Raw genomic sequence first — 23,145 nt, 5'->3', positions numbered from 1 at the left:
TATCTATAATCACAGCTTTTGGGTTCTTTCCGCTTTATCAGGTATTAAGCAGCCATAGTGATATGCTGGCCTACCTATATATACTTTTCCAACTTGCAGTTGTAAGAACTTTCATTCTGGTCACATTTGTACATACAAAGGGTGCCAAAGAGAAAATAAGATGTAGTGGCAATTACAGTGTTTGCTCTATTTTCTGATGACCAAATGGATAGGGCCTTATGCCCAGTTCTTAATCTGAGATGTCTGAATGGTAACCTCAAGATGCTTCCATTCAAAATGTTTCACAGAGCAGACATTTTCAAACTGGTGACAATTAAAAAAAAAAAAAGTCCCATTCTCAATTTACAGCAAGTTTACTTTTAAATTCCCATCACTGAAGACTGCATTTTTCAGTTCAAGTTTCTCCCCTACAGCCTGTCTATGTCACTTTTCTCCAGATGTTTGCAAGCAACTCTGTCTCCTCCTGATGGCCAAGAACATAAGGTTTTGCCCAGTGACAGGCTTGTGAGCTCACTGAGTATGGGCTGTGCACTGGGGTGCATCACAGAGCTGTATTTGGCTTATGGATTCCCCACCCCACCCAAAAACCTCTTGGACCTGAGTACAGTGTTTATGGTATTGTGCTACCTCCTGACAATATGGCAAACCAGGCATGTTATTATTATTATTTGCTCAGATAATGTGTCAACTGTGTCCAACATAAACAAGTGCAGAATCTGCTCTCTTCAGTCTGTGCAAGACTAATGTCAGCTATTGAAATGGGCATATTCCAGACTGATTTTATAAGTGCAGTGATTCTAACTGGGGTGATAAACCAGCAGACTCTTCCACGTGGCAATTAAACCCAAGGGAGTGGAGACTGCATGCAGAGGTCATGCAGAAGATTAGGAGCTGCTATGTTAAAGCAATACTAGACATTGGCGTTGCACAGATACTGATACCGTATTGGTATCGACGCCAATACTGGCACTTAAACACAGTATCGGTATCAGCTACAGAGAGCATACCATAGTAACCGGCTAGATGCAGCTCGACTTTAAGTTGTAGCAGATTGTAACCAGACTGGGTATTTCACACTACTTGACTGTTTTTGTTGATTTTAACACACTACTCGACCCCAAATTCCCCAACCAAACACACAACTTGCATTTCCTAGGAGACACGTAAATATGGACATACAAGTCTCTGCGGTTATTTGCACTGCTGTTTGTTTAAATTCACAAAGAAAAAACATGTAAAAATGGGTTGTGGAGGTGAAAGGCTGTAACAGCATGTTTTGTGGCTCACTATGTTCTCCTACGGGTAATACTTGTTATATGGAAACATGTGCATTCAACACTATGTAATATATTGTAGTTTTTCATAGTTTTACAGTTTAATCCATCCTCCACAAATATCCTCATGACAGTGTAAAAACTGTTCAGTCAGACTATAGTATTCCTATAGTCTTCCTATTTGTACTTGTTAGTGCATTGTGGAAATATTTATTTTTTCATGCCTCTGAGACTGACTCTTTTTTTCTGATAATTTTTTAATGTCCATCCATCCATCCATTATCTGTAACCGCTTATCCAATTCAGGGTCACGGTGGGTCCAGAGCCTAACTGGAATCATTAGGCCTAAGGCGGGAATACACTCTTGAGGGGGTGCCAGTCATTCACAGAGTAACACACTCACACCTATGATCACTTTTGAGTCGCCAATCAACCTACCAACGTGTGTTTTTGGACTGTGGGGGGAAACCGGAGCACCCGGAGGAAACCCACACGGACACGGGGAGAACACACTAAACTCTTCACAGACAGTCACCCGGAGCGGGACTCTAACCCACAACCTCCAGGTCCCTGGAGCTGTGTGACTGTGACACTACCTGCTGCACCACCCTGCCACATTTTTTAATGTGCAGTTAGTAAAAAGTAAATTTTGTTCATTCAAGCTTATTATATCTTATTAGCGATACCGAACAATGCTTTGACAAAATAAAATCGGCAAGTATAGCAATATAGATAACTGGTTTTATAGGCATCTGTCTAGTAGTTAAGATAGACAGAGTTGGTATCAGTACTTGGTTTTGGAAGATACTTTAACATGAAATATCGGTATCAGAAGGGAACATGTGGTATCAGTGCATCCCTACTAGACATTTTTGCCAGCAAGGACATGCAGGGCCAATGGATCTGGATGCACTGGCTCATGACTGTCACAGCTGCTTATTTTATATCCCATATTTGCCCTTCTACACTTTCTTCTGCAAGGTGACACTTGGCAGCAGACATTCCTGTACATGCAACAGAGATGAAAGGGAAGACCTTTACACGTTTTATGGGCGTGACGCCTCTAACCATTAACTTTAACAGAGACGTTTTCTTTAAAGAGCTCCACTCCGGAAACTCAAGTTATTTAGCAAATCATGAGACTAGAGCTGAAAGACGTGGGCAGTCCCCGCTTCTCACTGTAGTTTAAAGTGGCTGCCTCTTAAATCTCATTATGTTCCCTATATAGTGTATTATGATTTTAGCTTTCTGCCCTAAATTAATGCAGCAAGCGTCCAATACGAACTGGGTAAACGTGGCTAAGTTCCAATTTGGGTTTTTGTTAAACAAATTCTCTCTTGTTGCTGCAAGAATGATTACTTTGAGACCTAGACAGTATCCTAGGTAGGGAGCGAAGAGATGTTTGGGATATGAACCATTTGTCTGAGCTGCGGAGGACAGCGGTGTGTGTTAGCCGCTCAACTGGAGTGTTGCACGGCGGGAGGATGGCGGTTGAGTCGCTCTCTCCAGACTGGGAGTTTGATCGGTTTGACGATGGTTCTCAGAGTAAGAAACCTCTCTGATATTCTCTGTGAACGTTTACCTTTCCCTAGACATCTAGCGTCAGTTGAGTTAGCTACAGCAGGCTAGCGCTCTAGCCGTGTGTAATTTGTTGTTGTGATATGGGCCAGATAGTCGAGTACATTTGCCAAGCTTCGATCTAAATACACAAGACACATGAAACAGTGTTTCTTATTGCAGTGAGGCGAAGCTAGTTTCACCAGTTTGGCTCAACTGAGTTCTGAGCTAGCGTCCCGTGATCTGGTGAATTAGAAGTCAGAACATATACACTGGTGAATTTAAATAATAATAAAAAAGGGTACAAACAGTTATTTACAAAACAGATCATAATTGCATCTTAAAAATAAGATATTATGTCGAAATGTCCAGGGTAACGTTAGTTTACTTCCACAATCCACTTCACAGTTACTAAGGACAATCATGTGACTACAACTGACAGCAGAGTGCTCACACGTTCTCAGAGATCTGCTTCAGCAAGTAATGGCTACAATAATGGCTAGTTTCTGACAATCCACGTAAGAAGGGACTGAAATGCTTGTCGTTGTATGAACCACTGACTAAGTGCTGAGTTATACTGATCTGGTGTTGGCTTAGCTGCTCACACAGTATGGTCAAGCTGGTTGACCAGCAAACCAACATACAACTTGTGCTAATTTTGATGGTCATCAGCACATCCATTTCCTTGCTGCTGACCTGTTTACTACTCCAACTCACCATATAGGCTTCAGTTTGTCAACTCCTTTTGTCACTGTCAAGAAAAAAAAATTGCCATTTTTGTTCATTTAAATTGTTTGACCCTGATTACAAATGTCTCTGCACATTTATGTGTAAATTTCACAATGATTTGTTCAACAAACATGCTCTAAAATTAGGTTCAGTTCATGTGTGCTGTATTTTCTAGTAAGTTAATCATTTTGATTAAGGCTATCTGCTATAGAGGAATATCCTTTCCAGGTGCTTTATAGTTATGTTTTAGTCTTATTGTGTGTCCAGGAAGTTAGAGAAATTCATCTATTCGTGGCTTTACATAAGAACAATGCAGGGAAATGAATGTACTGTTGATGTTTGTTGAAATTTGCTAATTAAGTTTTTTGTGTGGTTTAGAAATTCATACAGAAGTGCAGCTGAAAAACTATGTTAAGTTCTTGGAAGACTATACCTCTCAACTCAAAGCTATTGAGGAAGCTCTGGATGACTCCATTGGAGATGTTTGGGATTTCACTTTGGATCCAGTAGCCTTGAAGGTGTTCTGTCATTTGATTTAGTCCATGTTCAAATTACTTGCAACAGCAAATAGTTCTTTACCTAAATCAGACACTCTATGTTAAACAAATTTTAAAATTTTTGTCTCGTTACAGCTCCTTCCCTATGAGCAATCCTCACTTTTGGAGCTAATTAAAACAGAAAACAAGGTAAAGTCATTTGTGCTTAGATCAGTCGTTATTATTTATGATTGTTTTAAATCAAAGTTACTGGACTTTTCCTAGATTGGAACTGGAACTGGTGCTTTATTGAATTGATAATGTACACTTTGCTCACATACATTTCTGTTGTCTTATTTGTTGTCTATAACAAGAAAACACTATATGAAGATGAGTAATATTGTGTTTTGTCTGTTTCTGTTCATTACCTAGGTGCTTAATAAAGTCATTACAGTGTATGCAGCTCTTTGCAGTGAAGTTAAGAAGCTAAAATATGAGGCAGAGACAAAATTCTACAATGGTCTACTGTATTATGGTGAAGGAGGTACTCACATTTGTTTCATTCTTATTCTCACATGCACTCCAAACTAAGAACTAAGATACAGACCTTATCATGTTTGTCAACCAAAACTTTATCAGCTTTTCCAGAAATTGGCTTTGTAATATAATGTTATTTTTCAGGGTAACAGTAAACATGCTGTCCTTTCGTACACTGAACGCAAATATGTTTAATCTATAAATACGTATACTGATATAAACTTGGGTGAAATCACATAATATTAATCCATATGGGATGCTGTAGGATCTTAAAAAAGGGGTGCTTTTTCCATTTGCTTTGAACTGATGGATGGCATACTCTTTAATCACCTTCAGATCAAGCTGTTCTATAGGACTGAATTTATGCTTAAAGATGATACATTATGTTTCTTTCAATGTATCGATTGAGTGGTTGTTAACAGAGCAGAACATGATCAATGTACTTGCTTAAAAAATTTACTTTTTTAAACTGGTTGAACTTCTCTAAATGTTTTATTTTATAATTGCCAGTGTCAGACACTAGTGTGGTGGAGGGTGAGTGCCAGGTTCAAATGGGACGCTTCATCTCCTTTCTGCAGGTGCATTTAATTTTTGCGCCCTAGTGTGCCTTGTCCTTATTTTATTAGCCAGCCTTCCACTAAGTGATTGTAATCAAATCTTTACACCTTTCTTCTCTCTCACTTTCTCTCAGGAGCTGTCCTGTTTTGTGTCACGTTGCTTTGAGGTTGTGGTTAATGTGGTTCACCAGCTGGCTGCGCTGTACAACAGCAACAAGTGAGTTGTGTACCATGTCTTTTTTTATATAAATATCAGTAGAATGGTCTGTGATATATGACCTTTCCATTCTGGAGCATGACTCTTCATCAATTTTCTGTCTTCTACTTTAGAGCTGCCACAAAAATTATTGAATCAACTGGTGTACACTTTCAGGTGCATTTTTATGTTGTTTATTTATTTTTATTATATATTCAGTACTCTTCAATTTGTCTTATACTGTGATGTTGATTTGTATCATTTGAACAGACTGTGTATGAGCACCTTGGTGAACTGTTGGTGGTTTTGATCACATTGGATGAGATAATGGAGAACCATGCCACTTTAAGAGACCATTGGAAGATGTATAAAAGGTGAACAGGATTTGGAAACCTAAACATTTGCCATTTTATTAAACTGCATTAGAATTTAGCATGTGACAGTTCTTACTGACATATTTTTTCCAATTGACTATACATTTATTATCACATTTAAATGTTGTGTTATGCTTTACCCACCAGAAGAACTGTCTTTATTTGTTGCATAATGTCACTTTTGTGAGAATGAATTTTGTTTTGACTTTATAGATTGCTCAAATCTGTTCACCATAACCCATCTAAATTTGCCATTCCCGAAGAGAAACTGAAACCATTTGAGAAACTTTTACTGAAGTTGGAGGGTCAGCTGCTGGACAGCATGATATTTCAGGTTAGTGTGGTTCTTTTTTTGTCATAGCAGGTGCTTATGTAATTTTCATCAAAAACTGGGTTTCAGGAAATGCTTTTGTTTATCAGTGAGCCAATACTGTTAACAGTTTTACACTGAGGTTTAGACTGAGAATCAGTGGGAGGACTTTCCTTATAAACTAGAAGTGCATGTAATTCTAGTTAGGAAAAGGTTGGCATAACTGAAGAATGTACAATATGTGGATAAACTATGGGCCTGTAGGTCACAAGATTGAGCTTTTGATCAACATACATTCTGTTGCAGCAGGGACTTTGCTCTTATAAACATTTATGCAAATCTATCCCATATTTCCTGGTGTTGCTTAAAACCCAGACACTCTTTAACAGTCTTTAAATCCCATTGCTTATTGATAATTTCTGATTATCTTCAACATAAATGAAATCTCTAACCCAAAAAAGCCATCCTTGGCCTGTATAATAATACAGTTAACACCAAGGATTACTTTTTTGCCTGGAATGATACACCAGTAAGAATGTGTATGTCTTAATACTATATTACAGCTTTCTGTTCATCATAGGCTTGTGTAGATCAGAGATTTGATAATCCTGGGGAGGGAGTGTCGGTCTCTAAAAACAGTGCCTTTGCAGAGGAATTTGCCCACAACATTCGCAATATCTTTGCCAACGTGGAGTCAAAACTGGGTTTGTTCCTTATTTTTGTTCCTTATTTTAATGCTAGTCTAATACAGATGCAAATAAGTAGTGGTATGGTTGAGGGTTTTTTTTTTTTAAAGAAAGGAATCATTCACTTGTGACATATACCACCAGACTCCAGTAAAATTCCTGACTATCAATGTTCACAGGGGAGCCTGCGGAGATTGACCAGAGGGATAAATATGCAGGGGTCTGTGGCCTCTTTGTTTTGCATTTCCACATCTTCCGAACTGTCGACAAGAAGCTTTATAAGTCTCTTCTGGATGTGTGTAAAAAGGTTAGTTATCTAAACAATGATTTTACACTGTGTGCTCATGCACCACTTTGCCCATTCAGGGAATACACCCATCTGCTTTGGCTGTACTATGATTTTGAATACACATTATATTTGTCTTGTATATTGTCCACAGTGTCCTGTTAATTAAAATGTTAAAACGAACATAACATAAACTATATGTATCTGGTAAATCAAGAGTTTGCTTTTCAGTATACGTCTTCTCTTTCTCTGTCAGGTCCCTGCAGTAACACTTACTGCCAACATAATCTGGTTTCCTGACACCTTTTTGATAAGCAAAGTCCCCGCAGCAGCAAAAATGATGGATAAAAAGAGTCTCCAGAACATTCGTACCAGCAGAGATACATTCTTGCAACAAAAGGCACAATCACTAACAAAGTGAGTATTTGGCTACAACTAAAGTCCTTTACATGTATTTGATGTAATGTGTCTGTGTTGTTTTTGTGGCATCAAAGAAACTGTGACATTCCATCAACTTGCTTACAACCCAAATTTGGTCCTCAATAGGGCTGTCAAAATAGCCGCAATATGGTAATACCGGTTTATTGACCAGACAACCGCAAAGAATGGCAAGAAGTGTCTCCACCTCAGTGTATACATGTTTTCCTTTTTTTTTTTTTTTGCATGGTCTTGTTTTACTTTGGGGTGTGTTTATAATGAATGTTAAATAAATTAATTTTAAAAAGTTGTAAAAAGAAAAAAAAAAAAAAGGTTGAGTGTAATTTTTCCCAACTGTTGGCATCTGAACTGTGACAGAGTGGATTCCAGGTGACAGTGAGGAGTGTAGCATTAGAATCAGGATGAATTAAGTAATTGGGGACAGTAATAAAGAATATTGCTGTGTTGAGCCCCGATAAAACGGGAAGTTCTTTCACCGCAATGGCCCTAGTCCTCAACCTCCATTCTTTTTGTTCTGCTACTAATGTTCCCTGATAGCTGTTGTCAGTCTGAGATCTTGTTTCCTTTTTCCCCAGGGATGTGCAGTCTTACTATGTGTTTGTCACATCCTGGATGATGAAGATGGAAGCTATTTTGTCTAAGGAGCAGAGGACCGACAAACTCTCAGAAGACCTGAGCAACAGATGTAATGTCTTTGTGCAGGTAAAGAGGACCATCATTTCAGAATTCTTATATAGCTTTAGTATTGAGAATGGTTACATTGAATACTCTACCTTTTCTGCATGGCTTCTTGGTCCATGTTTCCCCTTTTCTTAAAGTGAATATGGCAAAATATTGTATCACTTTAATCATTTGTTATTAGTGTAGTGATGCACAATACAGTGGTGTGAAAAAATTTGGAAGTGTGCAATAATTATTTAAACAAAATTAGGCAGGTGCATACATTTGGGCACCCTTGTCATTTTATTGATTTGAATACCTTTAGCACTATTTATTGGAACACATTTGTTTCGTAAACTCATTGACCCTTGACCTACATACACAGGTGAATCCAATTATGAGTAAGGGTTAAGGTGGCCAATTGCAATTCTCCTCTTTGCATCTTCTCTGAAGAGTGGCAACATGGGAGCCTTAAAACAACTCTCTAATGACCTGAAAATAAAGATTGTTCAACATCATTTTTTATGGGAAGGATACAAAAAGCTATCTCAGAGATTTCAGCTGTCAGTTTCCACTGTGAGGAACATATTGAGGAAATGGAAGACCACGGGCACAGTTGTAGTTAAGGCCCAGATAAGCAAAGGCGAAGGATGGTGAGACCAGCCATAGTCAACCCACAGACCAGTTCCAAAAACCTACAACATCATCTTAGTGTAGATGGTGTCACTGTGCATTGTTCAACTATTCAGTGCACTTTGCACAAAGATGCTGTATGGGAGAGGAATGCAGAAGAAGCCTTTTCTGTGCACAGGCCACAAACAGTCACTTGAGGTATACTAAAGCACATTTGGAATACAGTGAATTATTTGGACATAAAAATGGGCGGTATGCATGGCAGAAGAAGAACACAGCATTCCAAGACAAACACTTGCTACCCACAGTAAGATTTGGTGGCGGTTCCATCATGCTGTGGGGCTGTGTGGCCAGTGCAGGTACTGGGAATCTTGTTATATTTGAGGGTTGCATGGATTCCAGTCAATATCAGCAGATTCTTAAGAACAATGTTCAAAAATCAGTGAGAAAGTTGAAGTTGCGCTGAGGCTGGATACTTCAAGACAACGACCCTAAACACAGCTCAAAATCTACTAAGGCATTCATTCAGAGGAACAAGTACAAAGTACATTCAGTCCCCTGACCTGAATATTATTAGAAACCTGTGGTGTGATTTAAAGAGGGCAGTCCATGGCTCGGAAACCATCAAACCTGACTGAACTGGAGATGTTTTGTAAAGAAGAATGGTCCAAAATACCTTTAACCAGGATCTGGAAGCTATAGGAAGCAGATAGAGGCTGTTATTTTTGCAAAAGAAGGATCTACTAAATATTGATGTAATTTTTCTGTTGGGGTTCCCACATTTATGCACCTGCCTAATTTCATTTAAATAATTATTGCACACTTTCTGTAAATCCTATAAACTTCATATAATTTCTCAAATATCACTAAGTTCGTCTGCTATATATATTTAACTGAAATTGCTGATCCGAACAACCAATGATTTATAAAGGAAGATCCTGAAAATTGTCAGGTGTGCCCAAACTTTTTCATAACCTTCTATATTCAACTTTACATATTGCATCAGTAGTAAAAAAATCAGAATGCAGTGATTTTCAAAATTTCACGTTCTGCATTGGTTGCTGCAACAGATAATTTAACACGCTTTAACGCAGCTCCAAAATTCTGGGGTTGTGGGTTCAAACTCCATCTTAGGTGATTGCTTGTGTGGAGTTTGGTGTGTTCTCTGTGCGTCTGCATGTGTTTCTGGGTTCTGCAGTTTCCTCCCCCATTCTAACAACCCAAGCCTGTGCAAAAGGGATCATGGGTGTGAGTGTGTGAGCCCTTTGATGTATTGGTACCCCTTCCAGGGTGTGGTCCTGCCTTGTTCCCAATTATTCGGTTCCCAGTTACAAAAAATGTATTTGAATGTACATTCTGCACCACATGAAGTCGAAGTAAACAGGAGTAGTTATGCTCTTTGTTTAATGAAACATGCTGGTGTCAGTTTTGACAATGCTTAGAAAAGTATATATTGTTACATTAACAAAATTAGTTACAATAGCTATAAAATATTATCGTATTGCCCATCTTTGATTCTCCTTTGATTTTTCACTAGCCTTGAGCAGAGCTTTAGATGTAACTTTGTGTCTTTTCTCCAGGGAATACTGTATGCTTATAGCATTAGCACTATCATAAAAACCACCATGAACCTGTACATGTCTATGCAAAGACCCATGACCAAGACATCTGTGAAGGCTCTGTGTCGTCTGGTGGAGCTACTGAAGGTAAACTTCCCTACTTTGGAAAAAAAAGTTATAGTTTTATTTTTCAGGAGCTGAGAAATGTGTTTAAAGTTATTTTTCAGTTGACAGGTATGTCTGAATTTGGAGTTTAGTTTTAGAATGTGAGAAGGGAAAATGTGTAATAGTATTCTAATGTGTTTAAAAGTCACTGTTCACTCATTTTTATATAAAAATGAAATTCTTAAACTTTGTGCCCACTCAGGACTGAACCAGGGTGTGTAACATCTTAAAATGGTAACAGTGGCCAGTATTCAGTAATGGAAGGATTGGTTTAGTTCTATCATACATGTTTGAGGCCTCTTATTCAGAGATGGAGCTCTAACAACAGGAAAAAATAACTTACTACTTTGGAATTTTGCCTGTGATTAAGAGGAGCTTCTGTATATCTGCATGAAAGAATAGTGGAATGGTACCACAAGTGGATGAGGAGGTGCTGTGCAAATCTGTTTAATTTTGGAAAAAAAAAAATGAAAACTGACCTTTTTTCAAATTAAGCTAAATGAAGACTAAAGACTCAAGTGATAGGTTTACTGAGTCATGATCCACAATACTGCACGGAGTATTGTGCCTACGTGTCTTTTGTTGTCAGGAAGAGGATGCAAAAAACCGGTCAGTAGATGTATATCCAGGTACAGCACAATACAAAAAGTTGTGTTCACATTCTTGGCAGTAAGACAGGCTTGTTCAGTCAGTGTGGGCATAGGACTCCATCAGGGTTGTGACGTGTCACCAATCCTATTCTGGATATTCATAGACAGGTTGGCAAGGAGTAGTCTGAGACAGGAGGGCTTCTGTTGAGGGAGGTATGAGATGTGTCATCTCTGCGATTTGCAGATGATGTTGTCCTTCTGGTTCCTTTTGTATGGAGGCCTCCAGTGTGCAATGAAGCAGGTTGCAGCCGAGTGTCAAGGGGTCAGTATGTTGATCATCACCTCCCAGTCTGATGCCATGGTTATCTCTCAGAAAATGGCATTCTCCCTTCAGATAGGGTGTGGGAACCTACCCCAAATGAAGGAGTTCAAGTATCTTAGGAGAACAGGCATTGGAAGATAGACTGTAGATGAAGGGCATTGTCTGCAGTGTGGACCATAGTGGTAATGAGGGACCTGAGACGTAAATCAAAGCTTTCAGTTTACCAATCATTCTATGGCCCCTATCTATGATCAACAGATTTGGGTAATGACCGAAAAGAAGAGATTGTGTATACAAACAGCAGAAATTATTTTTCTCTGGCGGGTTGTTGACCAAATGAGGAGCTCAGAGTAGAAGCGCTGCTCTTTCACATTGAGGGGAGCCAATTGAGGTGGTTTGGGCACCTTACAGGAAAACCTCCTGGAAGCCTTCCACTGGAGGTTTGCCATGCATTGCCAACTGGGAGGAGACCGAAATAAACCCAGGACCTACTGGAGAGATTATTTCTCCTGGCTGACCTGGGAATGCTTGGAGATCAATCCACCAGGAATTTGCACAGGACAGAGAGGCCTGGGCTTCTTTGCTTGCCATTTTGCCACTGCAACCCTGAAAAGGATTAAGCCAAAACAAAGAGATGATGATTAATTGATTTATAAATTCGAGTTCTGAAACCACGTTATCCTGTTCAGGGGTGTGGTGTGTCTGGAGCTAGGCAGTGTGCAAGCAGACAAACAACCTGGACAGGGAACCATGCCGGCGTCATTTTTTTCTGATACATTTCTAAGCAAATTTTAAAAATGTAATTGTTTGTGTGTAGCACAATTTATTCCGTGTTGTTTACAACAGTATACTTTCTGAAATAGGCAGTAGAACACACGTTTCACCGGCGCTCTCTAGTGGTGGCAGACTCTGTATCACACATCACTCAACAGCTGCAGTCACAAGCACTGGCCTCCATTTCTACAGCTAAGGTAAGCACTCTTTTCTGTGGTGTCTGATGTTGCAGCTATTAAGCCTCTTTCTGCATGAAGACAGGATGGTGCTTGAAAAACTACGAATTGAAAGTTTGTGTATCGTGTTGGGTAATATGGTGTCTATATATATGTTTTGTGTTTGTGTGCAGCAAAAACAAAAAATTTCTAACATTCCTTTGTGTTTGGAAAGTAGAATGTGTATATCACATTGCTATGTGTGTGTTTATGATTTGTTTTCAGTATTTTTTTACCATTTTTATTCATTTTCCTTATATGATCTGTGTTCCCTTGTAGAAAAGAGTGATCTCTGATAAAAAATACAGTGAGCAGAGACTAGATGTGCTGTCTGCTCTGGTTCTGGCTGAGAACACTCTGAATGGACCAAGCACCAGAGAGAGGAGATTGGTGGTGTCTCTAGCACTCAGTGTTGGCACTCAGATGGTAAGAGTTCAGCATGCTTGGGTGCTTGAGTATGGAGTGCTATAAAGCTATGGATTTGGTTAACTTTTTTTTTTTTTTTTTTTTTTTTTTTTTTTTTTTTTTTTTTGAGGAGGAGGAGGAGGAGGAGAAACAAGTATATTTTAATGGAAAATCACAATTCAAAATACTGTGTAGTCCAGGACTAGGGTTGCAAAGGGGTGGAACATTTCCAATAGATTTCCAGTAAGTTTCTGTGAGAACTTTCCAACTCAGGAAATATTCCAAAAGGTAAACTTTCCATATAAATTTTGGGAATTTATTGGAAATATTGGATAATGTAACAGGAACTATACTATCATCAATGTATTCTTTTATTTTTGTCAACATCAGACATGAAGGCATAATAATACAAATAATAACTGTAACACATAGTTAGTTGCCTGCAGAATTTTATAAAGGCCTAATTCTTTCACTGAGCAATCAAAAGTTCAATCAAAATACAAGCAAAAGATCTCATGCCACCCCCCTCAAAAAATGCTATTCAAAATGTATAACAAAGCAGCCTTCCTCCTTCTTAAAAAAAATAAAGGTCAAAGTTATTTTCCCACAAGCTTCTCAAGTCTGGCCTCTGCATGTTCTGCATTTCTGCTTAATAGTTCCAGGCTTCTTCCTGAACCAAGAGCAAACATTTTTGAGATTTCAAATGTGACAGTGGGAGTTTTTCAGTGTGGTGAAAAAAATCCACACATTCACTCTGCTGCTTGCATGAATCTCTTTTTGCAGCTGCAGATTTTTGACCCCATTTTGACAGCCAGTTGATGGACCAATAGGAAAGCTTTAGATGGATCAAGAGGTTTGTTTAACCAGTCAGAACACTGATTCGTTTTTTTAGCAAAAAGAAACATGAAGTACTATTGTTACTTACCTGACTCTCTATTGTATGTCTGGCTGGAAGCGCCATGATGGAGAATTGGAGGCGTTTAACAGCGGTGAGCAAATGTTGAGTGACAGCAAATGTTGAGAATTTAAATTATAATTGTTGTTGTTTTAAATTTGTGCATTCCAATACATTTGTGGATTTGAATTTTAAGTGTATGTAGTTGCTCAAATGCAGTTACAAAGTCCGTTACATCTGTGAGTATTGTTTTACAAGCTCAAAATCTTTTTGACCCTTTTTTGACTCCATATACATGTGATGGAGGAATGAACAGTGCAGGAGGTGTGGTCTCAATAGCCATGCCATGTGCTTGGGTTTGAGGGGAAACTTTGGTATCATATCTAAGTATTTTAGCCAGGATTATGCATCAGTATGTTTTTTTTTTACCAAAAATATGTACATTTCTCACCTAGCTTTGAATATTCCCATTGTTTTCTGTTAATTTGCATAATTACCTGTTAATTCCCATGGTATATGTCCCAACTTTGAAATTTCCCTTAAATTTTTCAACCCTATCCAGGACTATGCTTAATCCCTGTCTGGGAAACCAATGTCATACACTTTTGATCTGTTTTATAATTGTAATTGTTGGTCAGGACAGTTCATGATCATGAACATGTAACATTGCCTTCTTGACTAGTGGCCAATATCTACCAGTTTAGGAAATGACTGCTTTTTAACACTTACGTATTATACATAAATGACACACAATTACTTATTTAAGCTAACATACAATCTGATGGGCTGCATTCCTCATTTATCTCAATACAGAACAGTGATGAGAGTGTCCATAAACAAAGGCTCTGAGGGGGCCAAACTAGGTGTCAGATTTAGTGATGAATGTTGGATGGTTGCTCTGCGCAGTGTTCATACTTCATCCTCCTTTGTGCACTTTAAAATCATTCTGTTCAAAACAATGCAAACAGTTCACTGATGCAAAGTCAGGCTTGCAAAGATTTATCCACATGTAGACTAGACCTCTAACCAGTGTGGTGGCACACTAGCTGACCTAACACATTCTGGGCATGCTAAAAACTCCAGTCATTCTGGATTTCCATTTTAAAGTACTGTCTAAAGTCACATATGCTGATTTGCTGCTCTGACAAGTTTTTGCCATTTTTGGGACCTCTGATAATCTAGTGTACTTCTAAGCAAAATCCTAACCATATTCCAATCACCTCTATCAGCCACCACTCTGGGAGGGCTGTGCATCTATTTGCATCAGTATAAATTTTGCAGTCTTGCTACCCCCAATAATACAATATTGTGATCTTATATTAATAGTCCCTGATTTACTGCATAAAATTATGTATATTTTTCACAGAAAACTTTCAAGGATGAAGAAATTCTGCCACTACAACTTGTGCTGAAGAAGCTGGACCTGATTAGTGAATTAAGGGAGAGGTGAGACTGGTAGATTAAGTTTAACTTATGTCGTGTGAACAGAACTGTCATTTTTGTTTAGGGATAAAAGGCAAAATCATGTTATTCTAAAGGCCAAGAAGTTATCTCTCCTCTCTTTAGGGTCAAAGTACAGTGTGACTGCAGCTTTCTGTACTGGCACCGTGCAATCTTTCCCATTTACCTGGACGATGTGTATGACAATGCTGTGGATGCAGCAAGGATTCATGTAAGTTCTGTTGTATTTCACTTATGTATAAAGGTGAAACAGTTAAGCCACATGCACTAAAATTCCACTATATCTTATTCTCATCAGGCACTGATTACTGATTCCTGAGTCCTGATTACATTCATGTAATCTAGTTTGTAACTCTGGTTTTGCAATTATTTTCTTGGTGTCCTCAGTATATGTTCAGTGCTCTCAGAGACTGTGTGCCCACCATGTTACACGCCAAACACATGGAATCCTGTGAACAGCTGTTGGAATGCTATGACAAAGAGATCATGGACGTTTTCAATGAGGTGAGCCAGAAAGAGCTTTGATGGGGTTTATACTGATTAAAATATAAATAAATGCTCATTAATATATGTTCACGGTAGGACTTCGGCTCTTATGTTAGTATTCAAGTAATTGATTGTTTTAATGATAAATATCTAGAAATCAATTCCATCCATCCATTATCTGTAACCGCTTATCCAATTTAGGGTCGCGGGGGGTCCAGAGCCTACCTGGAATCATCGGGCGCAAGGGAGGAAACCGGAGCACCCGGAGGAAACCCACGCGGACATGGTGAGAACACACCAACTCCTCACAGACAGTCACCCGGAGCTGGAATCGAACCCACAACCTCCAGGCCCCTGGAGCTGTGTGACTGCGACACTACCTGCTGCGCCACCGTGCCGCCCTTAGAAATCAATTAAAATGTTTAAAAATATTTTTAGGGACAGCAGGTAGTGTTGCTGTCACACAGCTCCAGGGACCTGGAAGTTGTAGTTTCAAGTCCCACTCCGCGTGACTGTGAGTTTGGTGTGTTCTCCATGTGTCTGCGTGGGTTTCCTCCGAGTGCTTTGGGTTCCTCCCATGGTCCAAAAACGCACGTTGTTAGGTGGATTGGCTACTCAAAAATGTGTGTGTGTGTGTGTGTGTCACATTGTGAAGGACTGGCACCCCCTCCAGGGTGTGTTCCTGCCTTGCGCCCAATGATTCAAGGTAGGTTCTGGACCCACCGCAACCCTGAACTGGATGAGGAGTTATAGACAATGAATGAATGAAAAAAAAACTGAGCAGTATAACATGCACATCTCAAGGACTCCTAAAAAGAATTGCTAATTTACATCAGACAAAATCTTTTTCAGACCAAATACTTGGGTTTAATGAAAAAGATAGGCTCTAATTTGCTCTAATGGTGGTGCATGTGTTTAAGAATATAATCCCTAAAATGTCTTTGTTTCTTAGCATTTGTTGGACAAACTGTGTAAGGAGATAGAGAAGGATCTGCGACTTTCTGTGCACACGCATCTCAAGCTTGACGATCGGAACCCATTCAAAGTTGGCATGAAGGATCTGGCTCACTTCTTCTCCCTCAAACCTATCCGCTTCTTCAATCGCTTCATTGACATCAAAGGTATTTTGAACTGAGAGATGTTCAAAAGCAAGGGAGCTTTTATAAAATGCATTATAAACTTTATAATCATTTCTGAAGTAATAATTTCCAATAGTGTGATGGGAAGGAAAGAGTGTTTCTTTCATTTAGTTGCATAAGTAACACTTGATGGTTGTTGTTGATGCAGCCTATGTAACTCACTACCTGGACAAAACATTCTATAACCTAACAACAGTGGCTCTCCATGACTGGGCCACATACAGTGAAATGAGGAACCTAGCTACGCAACGTTATGGCTTGGTCATGACTGAGGCCCATCTCCCCAGCCAAACTCTGGAACAGGTATATATTACTTCCAAAACATACTTCAAAACAAGCGTGTGTCACATGTTAATTATGTACGATTCATGTTTTTTCTCTAACATGGATATCTGTTAGGGATTGGATGTCTTGGAGATTATGAGGAACATCCACGTGTTTGTTTCACGATACCTCTACAATCTGAACAACCAGGCAAGTCCAGTTCCTTAAAGCATTGTTTGCTTTTGTCTGAAAAATTAACATTTCAGGATAAACTAGTTATAATGGAAATTAATGTTTTTCACATTTATTTGGACCAAAATGTAAAAAAAACAGAGAAAGTAGATTTTGTCCTGACATTGAGTAGTTGTTTGTTACTTGAATATTAATGCAATTGATTTACATTTTTGTAGATATTTATTGAGAAGACTAGCAACAACAAGCATTTGAATACCATCAATATCCGACACATCGCAAACTCTATACGCACCCATGGAACTGGCATCATGAACACTACTGTATGTAAACGCCTGCCAAAAAACAATAGAAATGGGCAGATGATCAAGCTGTTTTTTTATTATTGTTGTAACAAACTATTTGACTAAATTATATTGAGAGTGTTCTGACTAAATTGCTTTTGCAGATATATTTCTAGGCAGTTTGACTGACTCAAATCTAATCCTGTTCAGGTAAATTTCACATATCAGTTCCTCCGGAAGAAGTTTTACATTTTCAGCCAGTTTATGTACGATGAACACATCAAGTCTAGACTCATTAAAGACATCCGATTTTTCAGAGAAACTAAAGACCAGTCAGATCAGAAGGTATGCAATTTGCTAGCTCTGGTGTTTTTTTTTTTGTTTGTTTTTTTTTTGATTTTGGCAAAACTTTCCAAATGTTCATCTTTTGTTTAATTTTCCACTGGGTATTAATTAGTACCCATTTGAAAGGGCAGAAAAGTTCAACCGGGGGATCAGGAAACTTGGAATTACCCCAGATGGTCAGAGTTACCTGGATCAGTTCAGACAGCTCATCAGCCAGATTGGTGGGACATTAATGTTTACATAAAATTGTTGCATCTAACAAAATTAAGTGGTGGCAAGACATTACATGAGAGTCTGTATTGTTTTTTCATAGGTAATGCAATGGGTTATGTGCGAATGATCCGCTCTGGAGGCCTGCACTGCTGCAGCAGTGCTATCAGGTGAGTGAGGAGTGGCATATAAGACTTAGACACGCACAATTGTTGTAGAGTAGGCCCACTCATCTATAACATGCATCTATATTCATAAATCTTCTCAGAAGTGCTGAACAAAGGCTAGATTACTTCTTGAGTTGTGATAAACTTATGAAACTGGTGCTGAACCCAGGGAATTTTATTGAATGCTGTAGGTCTGACCCGTTCACACATTAATGTAAAAGGTATAGACCTAGAAATGCCAAATTGTATTAGAACTGCATTTGTGTAGCAATATATTTTTATACCAAAATACTTCAAAACTAGAAAATGTTCTGTCATGTTTATGGCCACTTCATGCTGGATCAAGTCAAACAACCTCATAGGACAATTTTGACCATGATCAGTATTTCTACTCTAGTAAATATTTTCTAATGTTCTCAGGTTTGTTCCTGACCTGGAGGACATTGTAAATTTTGAAGAGCTAGTGAAGGAGGAGGGTCTCTCTGAGGAGACCCAGAAATCAGCCAGGTACAGAACACACAGTGTCTCCGGGTCTGCTTACTATATCTTTTGTCAAAATAAGAATTTTACAGAGCAGTTTTCTTACTTGATATCTCAGATAAAAAAAAAACACGTGGACAATAATTTTAGCAGTTGGGAAAGCACAAATGAAATAAATACATATTTCCCTTTAGCCTCTTAGACTCTGTCCTCAGTGACCTGACCAGTAATTCTGCAGAAGGAACAGAATATTTCAAAATGCTTGTGGGTGTGTTTGCCCCAGAGTTCCGCAGTGTGAAGAATATGCACTTGAGGAACTTTTACATGATCGTTCCACCTTTGGTAAGCAGCCATCTTTTTTTTTTTTTTTCCCTCTTGCTGGTTGTGATTTTTCTTTTTTTTCCATAGCATTTCACTTTTAATTTTTTGTGACTCCTCCATTTTAAATGTTTAGACAGTAAATTTTGTGGAGCACTCCATCAGCTGCAAAGAGAAGCTGAACAAAAAGAACAAAAATGGTGCAGCCTTCACAGATGATGGCTTTGCCATGGGTAAGAATCAGATACTGTTACTTTTGCACATGTACCTCATAAAGTTTAGCTCTTGTGACTGAGTTTGTTTCTCTGATGGGCATATCTGTTTTTATTTATTTTCATTATTTCACCTAAGGTGTTGCCTACATTCTGAAGCTGCTGGACCAGTATCAAGAGTTTGATTCATTGCACTGGTTCCAGGCAGTCAGAGAGAAATACATGAAGGAGATGAATGCAGTGGTCAAAGAGCAGAATGTTCAGGCCACCAACCAAGACGAGAAATTAATGCAGACCATGAACTTAACTCAGAAGAGACTGGATATCTATCTCCAGGTATGGTGTGAGCATTTTCAGCTTCATGTTATATATGCTTTGTATTTTTGTATGATGCACAGATCAGCATTAACATTGTGACCACCTCCTTGTTTCACATTCCTTGTTTATTTCTCGGAATCACTATCCATACTCTCAGCTTCACTGACCATACGGGAGCACTTTGTAGTTCTACAATTACAGACTGGAGTCTACCAACAAACGCAGCAGTGCTGCTGAAAGATTTAAACCCTGTGTTCACATACTGTCCACTGTATTGCCGCTTTTCCGCTGCATGGTAACTGCTTGGCTCAATATTTTGTTCGCCATTAGGAAAGTATGGTACCTGGAACTGGGTACTGTTTAGACCCTACTGGCTCTTGGTTCCAAGCGAGCCAAGTAGGGACTAAACGTGACGTGTAAACCTTGCAGAACATTGATTGGCTATCACAACAAACTGCAGACTTCTAGCATAAACTAGCCATGTGTAAAATTTACAAGGTACAGTAGTGATCATTTTTTGTTTTTTATATCCAACCACAATTGCAGTTTGCAAAATGTATGCCATGTTTCTTGAAGAGGTTCAAACGCTCCTTGAAGTGGTGGCTGACAAAATACTCCAACGGGAGTTGGATGTTGCAACAATGAATGAAAAATTTACTCATCTGTCTGAACTCAAGTGCTGAGTGGTGTTCAGCCCCAAAAAACATCAACACATGAACACTTAATCAGTAATAAATGCTTAACAATATCGCTGCCATTAGTGTAGAGAACCGTTGTTCTCTAGTCCTTCATCAGTGGACACAGGACACTGTTGGCTGAATATTTTTGGTTGGTGAACTATTCTCAGGGGCAAATAAGGTATGCTGAACAAGAGATGAAATTTAGACAATCTGTAATTAAAGATCTACAAAGTGCTCCTGTATGGTCAGTGGAGCTGAGAGGATGGATAGTGTAGAAACAAAGAGGTGGTCATAATGTAATGGCCCATCTGAGTATATCTCTATATGAAAGAGTTTAGAATTGGAATAGAAGATAGTTTGGTGATTTCTTTGCATACCTACTTTTTGTGCATGTTTTATGTTGGCAGGAGTTCGAGCTGCTTTACTTTTCTCTGAGCAGTGCACGCATCTTCTTTAGGGCTGATAAGACTGCAGCAGAGGAAACCCAAGAAAAGAAGGACAGGGGTGGGTGAATTACTGTTTGACTGAAACATATTATTTCTCATCCAATTGTCTTATGTTTTGTCTTGAATCTTCATGATTTGGCTCCGTCTAACCTTGTAAACAAAATTGTTCTTTGGCAAAAGTGGGAAATATTGACGTCTAGAACAGGTGCATTTTATTATTAATGCAAAAATATTTTTTAAAAGTATTAATTACATTTAATACTGATATATATGTATATATATATATTTTTTTTTTCAGAAGATGTTGCTAAAGCAGATGCTGCTTCGTCTGAGGTTGTTGTCTCCCCAGAATCCAAGTGAAACTAAGGAGCCACTCTCACAGAAAGCCTTGGGAGATATTAATGACTGTAAATAAAAACTTATCCAGCAGGGTTAGAGTACCATATTTTGGTTGGTATCAGTCTTGTTTTAGCTGGGGAAAGATGATAATGGCTTCCATGAAAGGTATAATGAGAAAGTTATAGCAAGTTTGTTACTTCCCATTGCACTTTTTTTTCTGGAATTGGCTTGCATCTGTGACCTGTTGCCTACTATTAGTAAGACATGCTCTATTCATTACTTTTTTCAGCTGATATATTCAGGTTTTGCCAGATTCAGAGTTTATACAGTAGTCAGAGAAATCAAAATTCTGTCATTACCAGTTTTCAGGTTATAGTGAGCTCTTTGAAATTGTCAAGAGGGAAATGGCAAATGAGGAAAATGATTGTTGTGAATGAGTTCTATTTTTCAGTCTTATTACATCAAAAATGTTTGACACACATTATGCCCAAATGTTTGCTGACAATGATTCTAAGTCAGGGGTGTCAAACCAAATCCATGGAGGGCTGTGTGGGTGCAGGTGTTCTTTTCAACCACGCAAAAGCCCCACACTACTGAAAATCAAGATCTATTGATTAGATTCAATGATTGAAAACAGGTGGAATGAGGTGTGGCTTCTGCGTGGTTGGAAAGAAAACCTGCACCCACACGGCCCTCTGTGGATCTGGTTCTAAGTAGTGAATTCAAATATTTTAAATTGTACAGATATTAGACACAGACGTTCAACTATTAACACAGATTATATAATTTCCACAGAAAAGCATGAAATAAAATGGGACACACTGGAGCAGCTGCCCAAAAGGATTTGAACTATGAAACTCAGTCCAATATTTTGGGATAAATTAAAATGTTTATGGATTATTATTCATTTTTCAATACCAGACTCGCCTGTTCTCTTGTAACTGAATATCATCAGATTTTCACAAATATTCCAACCTCTCTGCTCACTAAACAGTTTGATGTTGTAATTATTGGAGTTAAAGACAAAACTTGACTGATATATGATTGGATGCTGGATTAAGACGACTGATCAAAGGAAAGTTCTGGAGGAGAAAAATGGACAAAAAACCCTCCTAATACTGCAGCTAGTGGTGGTAAACTACCAATTAATTCCATTAATTTCAAATGAAATATTAAATTGGGTGTCCACATATATTAGGCCAAAAATAGTATTTTACAAACAAGTTGCTTAAGAACTTTGCCCCTGATGAAGTGAATGGACTGGATACAAACGCCATAGAAACATGAATGTGGCCTGCGTTAAAGCTGTGGAAGAGGCAACATCTCATTGCACAAGCCTTAATATGCAGTATTCAGACAGTGACGCACACACAGTGGGTGCCTAATGATGGAATTTGTAGTTTCAGAAACATTCCAGTAGAGTGTTGAAATTTCATGCTCCCTATAAACCTTTTTGTAAATCAATATTTTGTGTACAATTAACCATTATGAGTAATGCTATAATCTTATTAAAACATTTTTTAAATATAATTATTAATATGCAGTGTCTGCTTAATTATCCTGTGTCTACTGGTAATCATTTACACAAGGAAAAGAACCAAAACAGACTATTAATGTTAATTACTTTAAAGGAATTGCAAAATATTTGTGCATTTGCTACTAGCAGATAAACCCTTCAAAGTGGAATCATAATTTCTGCACAAATAGTTAGTGTAAATAATGCACACTTGTATGAACTGATATGAAATGCTTTGTTCCAGAGGAACAATTGTTCAGTGGTGTTGATAGGAAACAAATGCACCTCTGAAAGCTACAGCGAACAAAGCTAATTAAAATGCTGAAATAAATTTTTAAAAAGTTTGTTGTAAGGTTTTGGCTTGAAAGGATTTTTAAATAATCTCAGGCCATTTTTAGAGAACACAGTAGCAAGAGAAAACATTTCTTTCATACTTTGTTGTAATAGCTTAATTGAGGACCCTAGGGTAAGCTCACTGGTTCTTTTGGATAGTCCATTAAAAAAAAACTCAGCACCATCATTCTATGATTACAACTGTGAATAAATCATGAGATTAATACAATTGTCAGTGAATTGAATGCAGAAATTTAAATCCCATATTTACACATTCTGAACAAATCATTATCTAATAAATACACATTTTTGATTTA

The 23,145-nt window shown here is 38.3% G+C and overlaps 1 protein-coding gene across 2 annotated transcripts; it reads left to right on the top strand.

The window, feature by feature from the left end:
• Nucleotides 1-2,599: 2,599 nt before the first annotated feature.
• washc4 (WASH complex subunit 4) lies at nt 2,600-22,487 on the top strand. 2 transcript variants are annotated; one of them, XM_066667030.1, is made up of 32 exons: nt 2,600-2,819; nt 3,939-4,078; nt 4,193-4,246; nt 4,469-4,580; nt 5,084-5,151; nt 5,265-5,347; nt 5,461-5,503; nt 5,597-5,700; nt 5,914-6,034; nt 6,591-6,714; nt 6,876-7,003; nt 7,239-7,399; nt 7,996-8,122; nt 10,294-10,419; nt 12,213-12,320; nt 12,618-12,764; nt 15,005-15,084; nt 15,205-15,310; nt 15,487-15,603; nt 16,538-16,706; nt 16,873-17,027; nt 17,124-17,198; nt 17,399-17,503; nt 17,675-17,809; nt 17,922-18,030; nt 18,123-18,189; nt 18,607-18,693; nt 18,861-19,008; nt 19,121-19,217; nt 19,336-19,532; nt 20,602-20,698; nt 20,942-22,487. In XM_066667030.1, the coding sequence occupies exons 1-32, from the start codon at nt 2,684-2,686 to the stop codon at nt 20,998-21,000; spliced, it is 3,585 nt and encodes a 1,194-aa protein (XP_066523127.1). In that variant the 5' UTR covers nt 2,600-2,683; the 3' UTR covers nt 21,001-22,487. The 2 variants fall into 2 exon arrangements, with proteins under 2 accessions (XP_066523127.1, XP_066523126.1); XM_066667029.1 differs by having other exon boundaries at nt 2,602-2,819; nt 20,939-22,487.
• Nucleotides 22,488-23,145: the final 658 nt, after the last annotated feature.

Source organism: Hoplias malabaricus, chromosome 4, assembly GCF_029633855.1.
Source record: "Hoplias malabaricus isolate fHopMal1 chromosome 4, fHopMal1.hap1, whole genome shotgun sequence".
NCBI lineage: Eukaryota > Metazoa > Chordata > Actinopteri > Characiformes > Erythrinidae > Hoplias > Hoplias malabaricus.
The sequence above is the reverse complement of the archived record's forward strand: the minus strand, read 5'-3'. Positions and strand labels throughout refer to the sequence as shown.

Coding starts and splice junctions, on each gene's coding strand:
- washc4 (XM_066667029.1), top strand. CDS start 2,684: ATGAACCATTTGTCTGAGCTGCGGAGGACAGCGGTGTGTGTTAGCCGC. Junction 18,031..18,122: donor ACAGCTCATCAGCCAGATTG/GTGGGACATTAA, acceptor GTTTTTTCATAG/GTAATGCAATGGGTTATGTG. Junction 19,533..20,601: donor GACTGGATATCTATCTCCAG/GTATGGTGTGAG, acceptor TTATGTTGGCAG/GAGTTCGAGCTGCTTTACTT.